The sequence below is a fragment of the Xenopus tropicalis genome, chromosome 1 (genome assembly GCF_000004195.4).
Source record: "Xenopus tropicalis strain Nigerian chromosome 1, UCB_Xtro_10.0, whole genome shotgun sequence".
Lineage (NCBI taxonomy): Eukaryota > Metazoa > Chordata > Amphibia > Anura > Pipidae > Xenopus > Xenopus tropicalis.
Window position 1 is genome coordinate 96911711 of NC_030677.2, and position 20794 is coordinate 96932504.

The following is a 20794-nucleotide window of genomic DNA, read 5'->3' on the forward strand; positions in this document are numbered from 1 at the left end:
CTTTCCTGTAAAAGATGGAGAACTAGTCTGTTTTGCAGAAATATTGCCCTTTGTCATCTTGTTAATAATATCAAAGACCTCTGACCAGTACTGAAGTTACTCCATGTTTGGTCATTGCAAAGTAGATAGATTACCAGTATCCACCCTGTCACCCTCTGTTGTAATTATTTTGTCTTACAGATAAACAAGAATTCATTATGCAGGGGATTATCTGTGCATTGGGTTATCTATCTCACATGTCTGCGACCCACATGCATGCATGTAAGATGAGCATGACAGCATGCATCTCCTGTCACACAAAACTCTGTGGGGGTTATTTAATAAAATACACTAAGTTTGCTTAGGAGAATTAACCTATAGCAACCTTGCTTAGGAGAATAAACCTATAGCAACCAATCAGCAGGAAGCATTTACTGGTCACCTGTTTATAAAGAAAAAATCTTAATGGTTGATTTTGGTTACTGCTCCTGGGCAAAATTAGTGCCTTTTATTACATATAGTGGTCTGCATTCCATTTGTAGTGCAAGTGTACCAGTCATTTGCACTTTTCACATTGACCCTCTTTAGAAATTAACTGTTTTGGGTTTATTTGTACATTTGTACCAAAGAAAACTTACTCTATAATTTTTCTGTCAGTTTATAAATAAGGTTGTTTTAGTTGACCTCTGCTGTTTCTATTAATGGCTGTAGGGAGAGTGTCAATTACCAATTGCTTCTTTCCTTACTTCATTGAATTATGAAAGGAAATATTTTTTTCCACTGACCTAACAATAAGACAAATCAATAATCTTTACAATGTGCCTCCTTTAATACTTTCTAGCATTATTGACATAATAGGTCTAAGCTGTAATGTTTCTTAACCCTTTAAGTGCCAAGGGACGTAGATTCTACGTCCCAGGTACCAAGGGACCAAAGTGCCATGGGACGTAGAATCTACGTCCAATGGCACTGTCGGGTTTACAAGCGCTGCGCTCGCTTTTAAAGCAGCGCAGCGCTTGTAAACCCCTCAGATCCCCCTAGGCAACGAGCAATGAAGAACATACTCACCGATCCGGGTCCCCCAGCCGCACCGATCGCGTCGCCAGCCAATGACAGCAGTGGACACGCGTTGATGACGTGTCCACTGCTGTCCCTTTAAATAGCGCCGCCTACTGTCGGCTCCCTCACTCCTGCTGCGCACTTCGGACGAGATGGAGCTCCCCTGCTGCCTTCCTGCTGGATTGATCGCCCCTGATCGCCCCTGATCGTCTGCCTGCCTTGGGTAAGCTGAACTACAACTCTCTACCACTGTTTATTTTGCTTATTTCTATCTCAACTGTCTAAAAAATTTTTTTTTTTTTTTTTTTGCATTTTTTCTTCTATCTTTGTCATTATTACACTTTTGTACACATACACACTTATTTACAACTTTCCCAAGCACACACAGACACTTACACACACACTTACACTTACACTTTTTTTTTTTTTTTTTCTTTCTTTCTTTTCTTTTCTTTCTGTCTTTGCTTTCTTTGGCAGTCTTTTTTTTACTAAAACTTTATTTCTGATCTTGCTCTATAATTATCTGATTTATTTGGTTGCATTTTAGTGTTTTTTTGGCATTTTCATAATTGATTTCTGTTTTTGAATTATTCTATTGCACTGTAACTTTTTTTATTGCTATTTGGTGCTGAATTTGCAGTGACGTTGGTGGATCCAGGGCTCTGACCACCGATTTCATTGCAATTATTGTTCTTCTGTTGGTTTAGGTGGTTTTATTGGATTTTACGGTGTTTTATCTTTGCATTGTTCTTTATTGTGTGTTTAGTGCCCCCAAAAAGGTTGCTTTTGCAGTGACATTGGTGGATCCAGGGCTCTTACCGATTTCATTGCAACTATTGTTCTTTGATTGCTTTTAGTGGTTTTATTCCATTTGATTTCAGTTGTTCTAGAAAGGTCCAGAGGTGCTAAGATTGTTCTGGTAGTTTCTATTGCCAAGGGTTAGGCTGATGCCACATGAGGCGTAGGGCTGATTTTTTCAGCAAGTGGAAAAACGCTTGCCGAAAATTCAGCCCTACGCCTGCTACTTGTTCCTGCACCCGAATGAATGGGATACGCTCGGGTGCAGGCACGTGTAGCCGATATACGCATGAAAACGCGAGACTTTGCATTCTCACGCGTTTTCATGCGTATATCGGCTACATGTGCCTGCACCCGAGCGTATCCCATTCATTCGGGTGCAGGCAAAAAAAAAGGGGTGCATAGAGTGCAGCCCCAATATTATGCATTTTCAGGTTTGGCGGCCATGTACTTATGTGCAACCAGACATAGGTATCGTTTTATTCAGGGGAACTTGCAGATTGATGGTTAGTAAGTTTTTGGTAGTTGCCATGGAGATTTTGGGGAGAAATCTAGGTTTTTTATCTGGTTTTTCCTTGATTTCTGACCAAAATCTAGGTTTGTATCTGGTTTTTCCTTGATTTCTGACCAAAGCGCTGACTTCTGCAAGGGACTGCGGCCACAATTTTCCATGTAGAAAGAGAAGAGTGGCGTCTCTGAATAGCTGAAGGTGTGCACTTTTCGTAAATATATAGATTGTGGGGGTTATCTCACAGGTAGGGGGGGTTAACACTGAAAAACTGCAGGTAGTGCACATAGAGCGCAGCCCCCAAAATTTCAACTGAAATTGCCCTTATGCATTGCCCCTGTTTTGGGGCATTTGGTGGCCACGTCTTTATGTGCACCCATACATATGGGGTATCGTTTTATTCAGGGGAACTTGCAAATTGAGGTTTAGTAAGTTTTTGGTAGTTGCCATGGAGATTTTGGGGAGAAATCTAGGTTTTTTATCTGGTTTTTCCTTGATTTCTGACCAAAGCGCTAACTTCTGCAAGGGACTGCGGCCACAATTTTCCATGTAGAAAGAGGAGAGTGGCGTCTCTGAATAGCTGAAGGTGTGCACTTTTCAGAAATATATAGTTTGCGGGGGTTATTTCACAGGTATGGGGGTGTTTAGACTAAATAACTGCAGATAGAGCACAGCCCCCCCTTATGCATTGCCCCTGTTTGGGGGCATTTGGTGGCCACGTCTTTATGTGCACCCATACATATGGGGTATCGTTTTATTCAGGGGAACTTGCAAATTGAGGTTTAGTAAGTTTTTGGTAGTTGCCATGGAGATTTTGGGGAGAAATCTAGGTTTTTTATCTGGTTTTTCCTTGATTTCTGACCAAAATCTAGGGTTGTATCTGGTTTTTCCTTGATTTCTGACCAAAGCGCTGACTTCTGCAAGGGACTGCGGCCACAATTTTCCATGTAGAAAGAGAAGAGTGGTGTCTCTGAATAGCTGAAGGTGTGCACTTTTCGTAAATATATAGATTGTGGGGGTATCTCACAGGTAGGGGGGGTTATCACTGAAAAACTGCAGGTAGTGCACATAGAGCGCAGCCCCCAAAATTTCAACTGAAATTCCCCTTATGCATTGCCCCTGTTTTGGGGCATTTGGTGGCCACGTCTTTATGTGCACCCATACATATGGGGTATCGTTTTATTCAGGGGAACTTGCAGATTGATGGTTAGTAAGTTTTTGGTAGTTGCCATGGAGATTTTGGGGAGAAATCTAGGTTTGTATCTGGTTTTTCCTTGATTTCTGACCAAAGCGCTAACTTCTGCAAGGGACTGCGGCCACAATTTTCCATGTAGAAAGAGGAGAGTGGCGTCTCTGAATAGCTGAAGGTGTGCACTTTTCAGAAATATATAGTTTGCGGGGGTTATTTCACAGGTATGGGGGTGTTTAGACTAAATAACTGCAGATAGAGCACAGCCCCCCCTTATGCATTGCCCCTGTTTGGGGGCATTTGGTGGCCACGTCTTTATGTGCACCCATACATATGGGGTATCGTTTTATTCAGGGGAACTTGCAAATTGAGGTTTAGTAAGTTTTTGGTAGTTGCCATGGAGATTTTGGGGAGAAATCTAGGTTTTTATCTGGTTTTTCCTTGATTTCTGACCAAAATCTAGGGTTGTATCTGGTTTTTCCTTGATTTCTGACCAAAGCGCTGACTTCTGCAAGGGACTGCGGCCACAATTTTCCATGTAGAAAGAGAAGAGTGGTGTCTCTGAATAGCTGAAGGTGTGCACTTTTCGTAAATATATAGATTGTGGGGGTATCTCACAGGTAGGGGGGGTTATCACTGAAAAACTGCAGGTAGTGCACATAGAGCGCAGCCCCCAAAATTTCAACTGAAATTCCCCTTATGCATTGCCCCTGTTTTGGGGCATTTGGTGGCCACGTCTTTATGTGCACCCATACATATGGGGTATCGTTTTATTCAGAGGAACTTCCAGATTGATGGTTAGTAAGTTTTTGGTAGTTGCCATGGAGATTTTGGGGAGAAATCTAGGTTTGTATCTAGTTTTTCCTTGATTTCTGACCAAAGCGCTAACTTCTGCAAGGGACTGCGGCCACAATTTTCCATGTAGAAAGAGAAGAGTGGTGTCTCTGAATAGCTGAAGGTGTGCACTTTTCGTAAATATATAGATTGTGGGGGTTATCTCACAGGTAGGGGGGGTTAACACTGAAAAACTGCAGGTAGTGCACATAGAGCGCAGCCCCCAAAATTTCAACTGAAATTGCCCTTATGCATTGCCCCTGTTTTGGGGCATTTGGTGGCCACGTCTTTATGTGCACCCATACATATGGGGTATCGTTTTATTCAGGGGAACTTGCAGATTGATGGTTAGTAAGTTTTTGGTAGTTGCCATGGAGATTTTGGGGAGAAATCTAGGTTTGTATCTAGTTTTTCCTTGATTTCTGACCAAAGCGCTGACTTCTGCAAGGGACTGCGGCCACAATTTTCCATGTAGAAAGAGAAGAGTGGTGTCTCTGAATAGCTGAAGGTTTGCACTTTTCGTAAATATATAGATTGTGGGGGTTATCTCACAGGTAGGGGGGCTTAACACTGAAAAACTGCAGGTAGTGCACATAGAGCGCAGCCCCCAAAATTTCAACTGAAATTGCCCTTATGCATTGCCCCTGTTTTGGGGCATTTGGTGGCCACGTCTTTATGTGCACCCATACATATGGGGTATCGTTTTATTCAGGGGAACTTGCAGATTGATGGTTAGTAAGTTTTTGGTAGTTGCCATGGAGATTTTGGGGAGAAATCTAGGTTTTTTATCTGGTTTTTCCTTGATTTCTGACCAAAGCGCTGACTTCTGCAAGGGACTGCGGCCACAATTTTCCATGTAGAAAGAGAAGAGTGGTGTCTCTGAATAGCTGAAGGTGTGCACTTTTCAGAAATATATAGTTTGTGGGGGTTATTTCACAGGTAGGGGGGGTTAACACTGAAAAACTGCAGGAAGTGCACATAGAGCGCAGCCCCCACATTTTTAGCTGTAATTGCCCTTGTGCATTGCCCCTGCTTTGGAGTGTTTGGTGCCCATGTCTTTATGTGCACCCATACATATGGGGCATCATTTTATTCAGGAGAAGTTTGTCTTTCAAATATGCCTTTGTTAGAAAATTTTTATGAGATTTTTTTTTGTCAAATCCACATTTGATCATGCGTCCAAGTTTACGTTTTAAAAAAAAAAAAAAATGTCATAAAAAGTTCCAAATTTCACAATGCACTGACAAAAGGTATTTGGCTTTTGAGTGAAAACTACATTGCACCTAGAAACCTGAAGGTCTGTAGTTTCTAAAGATACCGAACATGAGGGGATATTTTAGATTTACATATAAGTTATGCTGCATTAACTGTTACAAGCGCTTTTCTGCTTTGTTCTGGTGTGATATTGTACTAAGTATTGCCTTAGTTTGGGGGTTACTTCTGGACAGGAACTGTGGGGTACCACCACATATTTGGTATCGTTGGAATTGGGAGTATCAGGGCTTTTACAAACAATAAAAAAAAGTGAGTAAAATTAACTTTTCTATGGAAAAAAACCTCAAAATATACAGAAATTTTTCATAATTTTAATTTTTTTTTTACATATTTCACCCAAAATACACATCATATCTCCAGAAAAGTTATAAAATTTGGTATGTATGTCGAAGCCCAATTAGTGACGAAAAAAACGATATATAATTTCCCTAGTTTCGTGGAGGTTTTCCTACCAAAAAACATTGTTAAAGTGAATGAGTACAAAATGCTTAAAAAACGTCTGGCACTGGGGGGAACCGAAATGACGAATTCGGCTGGCACTTAAAGGGTTAATATAATACAAGCACCTCAAAGTGTAGTATTTTGTTTTTAATTCATCGTAGACCTTTAGACCGATTCGGCAGCTAATCGGCCCGTGTATGGGCACTACCGACAGGCCTTACCGACCGATATTTGGCCTGAAATTGGCCAGATATTGATCAGGCAAGTTAAAAAATCTAGTCGGATCGGGGACCGCATCGGCTCGTTGATGCGGCCCCTGAACCAATTGCCCCATTGCCGCCAATATAATTCGATCGTTTGGCCACCGTAGGTGGGGATATCGGGTGAAGATCCGCTCGCTTGGCGATCTCGCAATGCGAACGAATCTTCACGTGTATATGGACCTGTTGGTAAGGCTATTTAGACTGGCCTGCTTTAAAAGAGTTTCATAACTTGACAATCAAGTGGACAGTTTGCTTTAGGTCAGCGGGTACTGATCACCTATGAGAAAGCAAACATCTGATTGTGTCTTTTGTTACAGAACCATAGTTCTGTAGGAAAATTTGCCACCAATAAGGATTTATGTAGGCTTAGTTACTATCAAGTACAAGTTATAGCATCTACTGTATTATTGAGAATGCTTAGGGGCCTGAGGTTTTCCAGATAAAGGATGTAAAGTCAAAATCTCAGTGTTTATATATTGCTCTAAGATTGGAAAACACTATAACAGATGTTGTTCTAAATAAATCAGATGGCAAAGCATTTAAAACAGGGTTTAAACACAGCTAACTAGAGCTCTGTATTCCTGTGTCTGCAGCAGATCAAGGAGTGGGTGTGTTTGACTCTCCACTCATGTTTCACTTCCTTATCTGTGCCTGACTTGCTATCATCAGCAACTGACCAATGACAATCCAGTAAATAAAATCATGTGCTTTTTCAAGTCTGCTATAGAACAGTCCCTGATTTTGTTTTTTTCAAGTCTGGTTCAGAGAAATCCCCTGCTTTTTTCACATGAGCATGGGCAATGGCCCTGTAGATGTCCACGAGCTGTGATCACAGCTCATTTCAGGGGAATAGCATATGATACAAAATACAAAATAACACACACACAAGGATTATGATTTTTAACTATACAGCCCCTTTAAGGTATGTGCTTTGAAGAAATCGCAATAAGTCTTTCTTCTGTTTAAAGAAAACTAGTTGTTATCTGAAAAATTAGTTCCTACGTGCATAAATAACAACATCTGTAGTATGATGTAAAATCAAGATGCTTGCTTGACCTTACAGAAATGTGTTGCACACATGTTGTTAAGTGGAACATAATAGTATGAGTAACCCTTGACATGAGGACCAAACAGGGAATCCAACATAATGGGCTTTGATCTTGTTTTTTCCTTTGAATGTCTATGATCTAACATTTAATTTAGTTTTAAATCATATGCTATAGTCACTCATGAATACTGTATAGTATGGTATCTAGTTCCACCTTGAAAGCATTTAAAAATACTTAAATTTAAAGATAGTGCCTCAGTACGGTAATAGTAAAACAAAATGTTTCATAGATAGGTATTAGAAACCTATTATCCAGAAAGATCAAAATGGTGGGGAGACCATTTCCCACAGAGTACATTTTCAGGTAATAATTTTTGCATTCCTTTTTATCTGTAGTGATAAAAAAGTGCCTTGCACTTAATGGTAACTGAGCTGCTTAAATCCATATTGGTGGCAAAACAATACTATTGGGTTTATTTAATGTTTAACCTTTTTTCTGGCAACAGCGTATGAGATACGTTGTGGCAGAAAAAGGCTTTAACTGCCAACGATGTGTCTCATACGTCGTTGGCAGATAAAGGCTACTCTCTGCAGTGGCGGCATGTGCCCCTGAGCAACGAGCCAGGGGGCTGTCATGTTGGTCCTGCAACGCGATCGCCGCAGGACCATCCCAGAAGCAGCAGACGCGATCACATCACGTCGGCTGCTTCTTCCTTCCCCCCAGCGCCGCCGCCCACTGAGTTCCTGCCAGACTGCAGCGTGGAGGACAGGACTGGTGCTTCAGGACAGGTAAGGTGTTTTTTTTTTTTTTTGCAGTTACACACTTACACACATTTACATTTATACACACTTACATACATTTACACACACTTACAGCACACAATTTAGCAGTTGTTATTTTTTTTGTTTTTTGTTTTCATTTTGTACACTTATATACACTTATATACACTCATATACACACTTACACACACTTAGGGGCACATTTACAAAGGCACCAATGCTCGAGCGTTCATGCGAACGCTCCGAGCGTATTTTCGCCGATTTTTCCGGGCGTCTGGACGACTTTTTCGTACGCCGCACGACTTTTTTGGACGTTTGCACGAAAAAATCGGAAAGGTTTTACCACTGTTTACAATTGTTCGGTACGAAAATTTTGTGACTTTCGGATCGCCAATATGATATTTTCGTGACTAATACGATTTTTTCGTAAGCATTTTCGTGATACTTGGATTCGTGGATTAGTAAATGTGCCCCTTACTGTCACACAACCTTTTTAATTTTTTTTATTTTTTAAAAAAAATATATATATATTTTACCACTTTGTTTTTAGTTTCTTTTCCATAAAAACTGTTTATTTTGACAGCGTGACTATTGGATCAGATATTCTGACCACTAATAACACTGTCAAGTGACTTATTTTGTTGTTTCACTGATTTGCACAATTTTTGCAGTTTTATTGCATTTTTATCCCTGTATAAGTTTTCCTGATCTGTTTTTAGCATAGCTTTGCTGTGTGTAACTTTGGTGTACAAAAATAACTTTACTTATTTTGAATTCATCAGAATGTGTACTTTACAAAAATATATGGTTTTCTGGGGGTCTCTGTATAGTTAGGAGGTATTACGGCACATAATACACTGTCAGGGGGCTCTGTGTGCAAAAACTGTTGGCAAGCGAGAAATCCATACGCGCTATTTTCATTTTGGGGTCAGTACATACCATGGACTTTGGTATATCTATGCATATTGGGCATCAAACTGTTCAGTAGACCATAGGTGTTCCTATTTGGGATGATTTGCCTTTATCTGATCTTTATCAAGAAATTGTGAGAGATAAATGCGGCAAAGTGCAACATTTTTATGTGATTTTCTGAAATGTCATACAAATCTGCAAACTTAGGAAATCTTTACGGCTTGGTACTTTGGAGCAAAAAGAAATGTGTACCCATTATAGATTTGGGGGAATGTCTACTTTCCAAAAATATATGGCTTTCTGGGGTGAGTGTACTTTTTTGTAGCATTATCCCACATAAAGGATGTAAATGTGTTGATTTTGCAGGAGCTGAAATGATATATCATATGGGGGTATGTTCCCATTGGGGCCCCTACATGCCACATACTTAGGTAAACCTAAAACCTATAGCTGGTGACTAAAAGGGGTTGTTCACCTACAATTTCCAAATCTAATTATACCAACAATGCTCTCAGAAAATCCATTTTGTAAAAAAAAAGTAAAAAGTCCACAGTAAAAGCTTTTTTTTATACATTTTAAATCATCCCTTCTTCTGTCTCTCTCGTCACTTTTCTGAAGCCAGGCTTTGCCCTTACTTTTTTCCTATCGTACCAATGCAATGGCATAGGCAAACAGTCTCAGCATACCACTAATCCAACATACTGCAGCACTCACAAGCACAGAAAGCAATGTCAAACTGACAGGAGACACAGCCATTAGGAGCTAAGTCTGCTGCCAGTACTATGCGTGACAGGGTCACAGAACCCCCCCCCCCCAACATAGAATCTGTGCAGAAGTGACGGTGTGACATATATTACAAGTTATATTCTCTTGACTGTAATTTGTCGCATATTTGTACATGATTTGTTTCAAATCATCTATCCTAGTGAAGTTGAATAATGCTATAAGAAATCCACACCACAAAAATTCACAAACTACATCATGTACTATAGAGCTACATATGTACATATTGTATGAGCTTTTAAAATATTGATGGTATTTTACAATAAACAATAAAAATGATGACCTGCATTGGAGAGTGACAGATTATGCAAAATTAAATAAAATGTTGTTCTTACTTGGTACTATGGTGACATTGACGGTCATGGTGTCATTTCCAAGCTGGTTTGACACTGTACATTTGTATTCACCATTATCTGCACTGGAAGCTTTGCTAATTTGAAGTTCTGAAGATTTTCTGTGGAACAAACAGCAAATGCTCACTTTATTTAAACAAAAAAGGCAATTCAGTCATTCAAAATATAAAACTTTATCATGGGGGTATGGTATTAGAGATCCCTTCACACATTAAATCATTAATTAATAGAGACTGACAAATTTCAGTATCTGGTGTTATGCTTGGGAAGTGCACTTTGGAGGGAATTATAACCACACTGTTATTCTCCTTTAAGTTAAAAAAGGTTTGAGAATCAAGAAAAAAAGGCATTCCCTACATATATATTAGTGATTCTTGATACACTCCCTGGTATGGTCTTTTGTTTACACTTATTTTCTGGTTTTAATCTGTTTTTACTTTTCACTAAATGATGATACTATATTTTTGCTAACAAAGTACATTATTCTACCACACAATACATTTATCTTACACAATACATTTATCTTAGATCTTTACCTGTTCTATTTTGTTATTTCCTTATGGTACTAGGAATTTCACAGCAAACATGCAAATAAAATATCATGTTGGTAATGCATTTTACCTCAAAAAACAAAATAAAGAAACTTACTTTTTTCCCCTTATCTTAATGTGTTCAGGCTTGCTATCTGGCTTATTTTTTGCTCCGATTTCTTTTTCTCCTTTAAACCATCTAAATTTTAGAGATGGCTGTTCAGAAACTGCTTGACATTTCAGCACAAGCTTCTTTCCCTCTTGTACACTTTGAGTCTTCATTTCTTTTAATTTTGGAGGTGCAGCTGAGGAAATTAAAAAAAAAACAATATTCAAATATAAAAATACAAAGACTTGTTACAAAGACTTGTGTGGGTGTATATATAAATATACATATTTATAAACACCTCCTGGCTCAAATTTAGGCACAGAAGGAAACTGAAAGAAAGTGGTAAAATACACTAAGACACTCTTAAAAAAGATACTATTAATTTTACTGCAACAACGAAGCAGATTCCTCCAGAAAAAGATACACATTTCCCAAATTTCCTTAGAGTTCTCTAACAAACATCTTTCCATGCTGATATTATAATAAAATACATTCATTTTTTAATGTTTTTCTTTTGAATATACTGCAACGAAATGTGTTAAGCTAGTAGATCCAGGATATATAAATTGATTTTGGCTTAATTACAAATATGCTAAGCTTTTACTTAAAAGTACTCTGCCAATTTTTATCTTTTTCCCCTAACAATCAGTTTTTCTTTTCAGTTTTAGCCATTTAAGCCTAATTCATTTGCCATCTCTTATTTCCACTTTTATGTTTTCCAATCTAATAAACAGACATACTTTCAAGTCAAGTCAGCAATAAGCTTGTATATACGTCTTTATTAAGGTGCTTTAACTACAATACTACAATACTGGTCCAACAATCCACAACGAATTATGGGCAAAACTAACATCTGTATCATTGGGTCAGTCATGCTCTCAATTTTCACCATAATAATTTTAATTACTAGTAGATTTTTGCCCTTTAAGGGAAAACTATACCCTCAGAAAAAATACTTAACCATGTAACCTGTTAAAGAATCTCGCCAAACTGGAATATATATATATATATATATATATATATATATATATATATATATATATATATAGTCTGTTGGGAGCCGGCACTCACGTTTAAAAAAGTCACTGGATGCCTGGGTGCAGTATTAACAATTCAGGAGACATGTCACAGGAAAGATACCGCACTCACAGGTCTTAGTAGAGAAAACAATGATTTATTTTCACAGCATACAAATGACGTTTCGGCTGTCTCCACAGCCTTTCTCAAAGTGAACACAAAGTATAACCCATTCAACATTTAAACCCACTATGGCGCCAAAACCACCTGAAAGTGGAGTCATGCGATATATATAATCTACTGAATAGTCGCATGACTCCACTACAGTTCAGCCTGTGCAGGTTACGTGCTACACTGCGGAACTTTACTTTCACCTTCTACACATCGCTGTTAGGTAATTCTTCACAACCTTATCTTATTCTTATAATTTATGCTTTATTTGCTGTTTCATTTTGCTGTTTTTATTTTGCAGGATTTTTACATGGGTGGGGGGGCTACACTCTTGGGTTGTATGACGTCATCAGGTGGTTTTGGCGCCATAGTGGGTTTAAATGTTGAATGGGTTATGTTTTAGAGCACAGTGGTACACTCTTTTCAGTAATATGTATACTTAATATAATATCTAAAGCACAGCCCATCCCTAAATGGTGGATCAAGGGAAAGGATGCAAAACAGCAATATTTACATATATATATATATATATGTCACAGGAAAGATACCGCACTCACAGGTCTTAGTAGAGAAAACAATGATTTATTTTCACAGCATACAACTGACGTTTCGGCTGTCTCCACAGCCTTTCTCAAAGTGAACACAAAGTATAACCCATTCAACATTTAAACCCACTATGGCGCCAAAACCACCTGAAAGTGGAGTCATGCGATATATATAATCTACTGAATAGTCGCATGACTCCACTTTGGAGAATTACAGTTCAGCCTGTGCAGGTTACGTGCTACACTGCGGAACTTTACTTTCACCTTCTACACAACGCTGTTAGGTAATTCTTCACAACCTTATCTTATTCTTATAATTTATGCTTTATTTGCTGTTTCATTTTGCTGTTTTTATTTTGCTGGATTTTTACATGGGTGGGGGGGGGCTACACTCTTGGGTTGTATGACGTCATCAGGTGGTTTTGGCGCCATAGTGGGTTTAAATGTTGAATGGGTTATACTTTGTGTTCACTTTGAGAAAGGCTGTGGAGACAGCCGAAACGTCAGTTGTATGCTGTGAAAATAAATCATCGTTTTCTCTACTAAGACCTGTGAGTGCGGTCTCTTTATTAATCTGAGAAACTGCAAATGCTGTTGTTTTAAGAGTTTCATAGGCAACTATATGAGAAGAATGGCCCTGTTGTTAAGCTTTTATGCCATTGATTTAATACCAGGTAGTCTTAGTGACATAGATTTTAGCTGCTGGATAAATATTTAAGTATTTAAGAAGTAAAAACGTACTTTTAAGTATAAGGCAGATACCTTTACGAAGTGTCTTAAGGTTAAAGGTTTGGTGTGCAGTTTCCTATGTTAAGCAAATGCTTGTGACTATATGGGTATATATATATATACCCATTTATAAACAGCGTGTGTTTGTGTGTGCCCTGCAAAATGTTTTAATCACTTTCCCGTGTTACCTACAGAAGACAAAACTATACTGCTCTGTTTTAAATCCTGCAATGACCCTACAGCTGTGTTCTCTGTGACATAAGTTAGGTTATATTTGAATAGAGATAAAGTATGACCCAGTACAGTAACCCATGGCAACCATTATTTTTATTTACCATTACTCTTACAACACTAGATAAGTAATTGCTAAGGGTTAATGGACAGGTATAAACTGGAATGACATGCAATAACTGTACTTGTATATAGTACATATTGTACAATTTTTTTTATATGAAGCTGAATTATTATTCTTATTATTAATGTCAACATATTCTGCAGAGTTGTACAATAAGAGGGTTTATACATTAACAATTACATACAAATTAAGACACAAAGCAACCAGTAACTGATACAAAAGGTGAAAAGCCCTACCCAAAAGAGCTTACAATCTATCATGAGAAGGGGTAGAGACACAGGTGTGGGAATGGGCAAATTAAGTAAGGTGAGAGACGTAGCACAGGGTATTGCTTTAAGGCTTATACCATACTTAGGGGCTGATTTACTAAGACACGATTTCGAATCCGAATTGGTAAAATTCCGATTGGAAACGAACATTTTGCGACTTTTTCGTATTTTTTGCGTTTTTTTGGCGTCTTTACGATTTTTGCGTAAAAACGCGAGTTTTTCGGCGTCTTTACGATTTTTGCGTAAAAACGCGAGTTTTTCGGCGTCTTTACGATTTTTGCGTAAAAACGCCAGTTTTTCGTAGCGTTAACACTTGCGCGCAAAGTCGCGCCTTTTTCGTAGCGTTAAAACTTAAAAGGCGCCGAAAAACTCGCGTTTTTACGCAAAAATCGTAAAGACGCCGAAAAACTCGCGTTTTTACGCAAAAATCATAAAGACGCCGAAAAAAATCGCAAAATTACCGATCATTACGAAAAAAACGCAATCGGACGCATTCGGCCCGTTCGTGGGTTAGTAAATGTGCCCCTTAGCATATGATGTATATTTTCGGCATGCCAAAAAATGCTTGCCGAAAATATCGCCATGCGCTCCTACCTGTGCCTGCACCCGAATGAATGAAATACGCTCGGGTGCAGGCACATGTAGCCGATATCCGCTGAAGATATGAAGTCTACATGATCCTTAAGATGATCAAGCAAGGCTTCACAAACCAAGGGTTATTATGCTAGAGAGGCTGTAATGATACATTTACAGACTTACATTTGGTCAATAATAGACATAGAACACTATACAGTCATCTAAGCTTATACAATCCATTTAAGAAATCCTAATCTTCTGGGATAGTGGCACCCTAAATAATGACTTGGATTGACTCTTGAAGAAAAAACATATTTAGAGTATTTTATGTAAAATGTTATGTACTACTCATGGGGCATCCATATGTCCCACCTTTCCAACATTGTCCAGACAATTTTCTTCCAGGACATTGTAATGTCCTGGCTTACCATGTGCTCCAGTTTTGTAAAAACCGGAGGTGAGCACTGGATAAAGAAGTCTGGTGCAGATGCATAGTAAAGTGTCACCAGGCCCAGGCAAGTTAGAGATCATGTACAGGGCAAAAGAAGGTATACCTATGTGCTTGCCTATTAAAAGACTACAGATTTTCCAATTATTTTTTTTAATTAAGGTGGTGCACTTTTTATTTCTAAATTGCACTTTTTACATTTCACATTATTTAACATTTTATTTTTGCATCAACAAATGTATTTAATTTAATGGGTAGGCGGCCATCTCAGGTCATTGTGCCTGATCCTGAGCTTTCTGAAAGAGCCAGCACTACACAATAGAATTACTTTCAGATAAGCTATTGTTTCTTCTACTCAATGTTACTAGAGGAGTCATGAATTGGGCGAGCCGGACTTGGATTTTTAGCTTTGAGTGCTGTTATCATATCTACCATTACGTGGGGCATGGGAGCATTTTTAGTAATACAGGTGTCAGGGACCTGCTTTCTTGCTACATTCCCATTGTTCTGCTGATGGGGAAGGGAGGGGGGTGATATCACTTACACCACAGCAGTAAAGAGTGACTGAAGTTTATCAGAGCACAAGTCACATGGCTGAGGGCACCTGGGAAACTGACAATATGTCTAACCCCATGTTAAATTTTAAAATTAAATATAAAAACATCTGTTTGCTGTTTTAAAAAATGTATTTCAGTGCAGAGTTCTGCTGAAGCAGCACACTTAATGGCAGTACGTGACAATATGCCTTTAAACAGATAAGGCACTGAATTGCTTTATGGCTAATATTCATCTATCTAATCTATGGCTAATCTATCTTTATTACGTAAAATATTACTATAAAAACAGGAAACCTTATGTAAAGGAAACCTTTAAGATCTAAGTTAGGGTGAAAATGTAAACAGGGACAGTAAAACAGATATATTAAATGATGACAGCATCTCTAAGCTCTAAACGCAAAGGACAGCTGTGAGTAAATGTCATGGAAAAAACATTAGTTTGTAAACTAACTACGTATTTATTTGTGTATGTGGCATAACAAGGTACTAGTCGCATATGGATCACTTATTTACAAGGTTTCAGAAATAGAAAACATTACAAAAACAGGAAATCAACGAGCTTGTCACTTAGAAAAGTGTCATTTAGGATAATCACTTAAGAACTTGGCAGGACAGCACAAAAGTTGGGTTAAAAATATACTACATTTCTTGTTTTCTCACCACAGTCTTCTCTGGATAGCAACTTTATCCAAATATTTGCCACTCAGCTGTTATACAATTTCACAGTGCCATTCTTTTACACTATTGATCTTAGAATTTGCTGAACGCCTATGAAGTAACAAATTAAATATGACTAAATAAAGAGATCACGTTTCTATACTCAAACACTTACTCCAAATTATTCTATGATGTAATGCTAACTAATTTTTAAGACAAATCAGATCAGTATCTCTTTCTTTTTAAAACCTTTTCTTCACTGATGATTTGAGCATCTCTAAAATTAACCAAAAACATTAAACAGATAAGAATTTGAAAAATAAATTTGATTTTTAAAGAATTCATATGTTTATCAAAGTTGATAAACATGTCAGTTTGTTATGATGTGTTTGTCTATTAGAAGGAATTCAACACTTTTATCTGCTGGAGATATTAGTGCTCAGTGCAGCTGAGAAGCAGCACTGTGTGCACTAGTACCCATGTGAATCCTTACTTACAAAGCCTTTTTGCATGTGGGGAGAAAGGATTCAGGCAACTATTTTCAATGCCGAACAGAAAATTGTTCCAACATAGAAAACTTATAAATCTAAAACCTTACTAAAATACAGTTACTGTTCTGTAAAATTAGTAATTGGAGTTTTCTGGATAAGGAATCTTTCTGTAATTTGGATCACCATGCTTTAATGTTTCTTAAAAGAAAAAAAAAACATTTTAACATTAAATAAACCCAGTAGGATTGTTTTGCCTCCAATAAGGGTTGATCTTAGGATCAAATACAAGGCACTGTTTTATTCTTACACAGAAAAAGGAAATCATTTTTAAAAAATTGAATTATTTGATTAAAATGGAGTCTAAAGGAGATGACCTTCCATAATCCTGAACTTTCTGGATAATGGGTTTCTAGACAACAAATCCTATGCCTAAAGAAAAGAAAATTCCTACTTGCAATACTATATCCTTCGGCGTCACTGGTGTATACAACGCAATACATGAGGAAAGCAAGCTAACTTCATACTTTAGACTAGATTTTTCTGTGTCACAGTGAAAGCTTTGAGTGATTTTATAAACAGAAACAAGCAGATGTAATTGTAGCTTGATTCCTGAATCCTTGTAATAATATTGCTTACTGCTGTCATCGGTTCATCAGCACATCTATACACTTGAGGCCTCTGTTCTCTGAGAACAAGCAACACATTGTTACATACTGGTTGCATCCAGGAGCATTTCTTTATCACTCATAACAGCATAAAAGGTGTTCTTTAGTAAAACATGTCATTCCTTTTTTTTTTGTTTAAAAAGCAACAAATGGAGGCAGAAGCTATTTTAGGACTCTTATGAAGCAGAGAAATATATAGCTAACTCCAATAATTGCAAAATGGCATATGTCAAGGTGTAATCTTTACATTTAATGGTGCATTTGATGTCTTTCACAGCATGAGTGACAGGTTAAGGCACCTTTAACCACTTAAGTGCTACATATAGTAAGATCAATCTATAGACGCTGAGGTCCTTTAACACCTTTCAGCTTTATTTTGTGGAGCTATAGATGCATGCATTTACTGAAAGTTCTTTTAAAACCATACTGCTATCAGAATAAACTGTTTCCACTTCTTTTCTTACAAACAACAGTAGTTTTGTCTTGCTTTATGCAGGGTTTCTAAATATATGCTCAGGATCAGAGCATGTGTCTCGCAAGGCACTTAAAGGTCACTGCCACCTAGCTCTTTGGTAATGAAAGAAAGAATCAGTATGGGAGAGCCAGCCCATATTAGGGAATGTGAGTGATTAAATTTGGTAGGGGGACCTCTGCAGGGCCCCTATAATGTACACAGTGCTTCAATTCTCCTGTAATTTTTACTGAAAATCTACATCTACAGGTACAATTAATGAAGCTGTGCAGGACAGTTGCAGAAAGGTAAAACTTTTATGATTATTCATCTTTGGAACCCTGTAACTTGTCTCAATAACCAAGCACCTTACTAATATACAGCAATTTATAGTAACAGAGGATAAAATCTCATGGTGGCATTTACTAAAATGTTTGATCATAACAATGACAAGCCATATATAAAAAGACCACAATGATGTCACTCTTAATTTTTTTTTTAAGAACAGGGAAAGCATGTCCAAAATTGGGAAATATTGTATAGCTAACAGTGCTGTTTCTGGCACAAACTTATCTCAAATACACAGCAACTGCGAACAGACACTAACACCACCATATCTTAAAAAACAGTGCTTCTAGGATACAAGAAATAGATCTGAAAATGTCCCCATGGAAATGATGTGTTGCATGGATGATTTTATTTATGAATTAATCTAAATGGGATATTATGCTTTTACATTAGGCATTTACAGAATCTGCCATCACAACATCACTTGGAAGGGCATTCCCCAACCTCACTGCCCTCACCGTGAAAAACAACCTACGTTGCTTCAAATGGAAGCTCCGTTTCTCTAATCTAAAGTGGTGGCCTCTGGTGTGCTGATCCTTTTTATGGAAAGAAACCCCCCAATCTGCCTATAACCCCCTCTAATCTACTTGTAAAGAGTAATCATGTACCTTCACAAGCGCCTTTTTTCCAGGAGGAGCTGCATCAGTACATGTGCTGTGGAAAACTGACATGGTAAGAGTCCAAGGCATGCCATGCTTTCTGTGATTATAGATATCCTAACAAAGCATGAGCCCTAATAAACTAATGGCAAAATCAATATTTTTTTTCTTTGAAACAGTACCGGCTTCTATTGTTTAACTTTACACCATGTGTAATGAGGTTGGGCAGTTTCTCAGTAGTGATAAAAAAGAGAGAGATTGACTCTGTAATCCAAACAGTTCCTCCCAGTAGTATAATGCACAGAATTGACTGTGCACTGTAACACTTTCTTGCCTGTCATCTTTTGTAGCACGTGGCCTGAAATATCCAGTCATGACATGTTCCAATCTTTTGCTCACAGAGCAGCCATTAAATAATATACCTTTGAGAAAAGGTCAGTATAGATGTTCAGATACATCTGTCAGCCAACATCTAAACATTTTTACAGTCATGTACAGCCTCTAGTCCCCAGTGTGACATTAGCTTAAAGGTAATTAAGTAGAATGAATGACTAAGGATTAGTTGAGCACACATGCACAGATATCTGACTGACCATCATGTCAGCCAGTAACCCAACATGTGATATCAATAAATCTGTATTTTCTTTCTGACTGATCAGGTCAAATGTGGCATTTGGCCAGGTGGAGCACACATATACCAAAGATCAGACAATGTAGTTAGTACAAAAAATTGTTGTGTGCGACACAGCCAGAGCAAAGCAAACTGACTGCTGTACTTTAGAAATAATTTTGATACCACAGTACTAATCAAACTACACACTAATTAAATGACATGACAAAATAGAAAACAAAATAGAAAACAAAAGCAACACATTTTGAATGTTGGTTAGAAATGGTCATATTTGTATTATTTCTAGGTATGTTCAGGCCCGGATCTGTGGCAAGGCCACAAAGACCTGGGGCGGCATAAATTTAGGGGAGGCATGCCACCCAAGCCACACTGTAATTTTGCTCACATACAGAGCAATGGGGACCCCTCCCCACTGCTCTGTATGTAAGTTTAAATGAACGTGCGAATGTGCATGCGTGGGGGGCGTGAATGGGGACAGACTTTGGGAGCCCTGGTGACAAATCCGGCGCTGGGTATGTTGTTATCATTCTATGGTGCTATGCAGTACTACACATGGGGTCAGAAAAGCATAATATTAAAAGTCAGCAGGTAAGCAGAGAGATACGGATCCGCTATAAAATTAAAGCCCCAATACAGATCACTTATCAGCCTGTTTACAGTGCAGACGTAAAAAATGTGTATTGACTTCAAAGTGCCTTAAACTACCATCTTTTGTTATATATCATTTTTCATTGTTTTAACACCCTGAAATAACACTAATCAGAGCATTTTCAAAGTTGTTAAGCTGTTATTACTCATGGTTTATTTTCATATATTTAAGGTGCTAAAAAATAGCTCTTCTCCCACGTATCAATGCATAAAGAGCAACAGCTGTCTGAAGGGAGCAGCTGCATTTGCTAGCTGTGAAATGAAAAAGTTATGGGAATTCAAAGGAAAGTTTCTTTCACTAGCATTCCTCTCATAAACCACCATCTTCAACCAAGAAATGAATGGATAGAAAGAAGCAAATTATTTCTTTGAACACATTTTGTTTGGCCACAGTAACATGTTAAATTTTGATAATAAACAAATCTAATTAAAGAAATTAAATCACAAATTACATACAGATGGGGCAAATTTAATCTAAAAATTTAGTTCAGAGAGTGCACCATGTCCCACCCCATTATTAAGCTGTTACTCAGCTGAAATTGATTATTACACCTGTGCCAAGGAGCAAACCAGTAACGTCAAAACCTAGTTTGCTCCATCTTAATGTTGGAATTTCTCTCTAGCATGTTATGTTTTTTGGAATAAGTTCTAACGCTGGATTTAGTACTTACATCCACATATACTCATTCTGTTTTAAGAAGTGTTTTCACTGCCCATGCACAGGTAGGGAGACCCAGTGTGTGACATTTGGATGGGTACATAAGCTTCATAATCTA

The 20794-nt window shown here is 38.0% G+C and overlaps 1 protein-coding gene across 6 annotated transcripts in view; it reads right to left on the bottom strand.

Moving 5' to 3' along the window:
- The window catches only part of nrg1 (neuregulin 1), an 87938-nt gene that overhangs the window by 58741 nt on the left and 8403 nt on the right, over positions 1–20794 (bottom strand). For all 6 annotated transcript variants that reach the window (XM_002933991.5, XM_012955099.3, XM_012955095.3 and 3 more), the window contains exons 2-3: positions 10871–11057; positions 10205–10323 (exon numbers count right to left, since the gene is read on the bottom strand). In XM_002933991.5, the coding sequence (XP_002934037.4) occupies positions 10205–10323; positions 10871–11057 (306 nt within the window). The remainder of the gene's footprint in view (positions 1–10204; positions 10324–10870; positions 11058–20794) is intronic.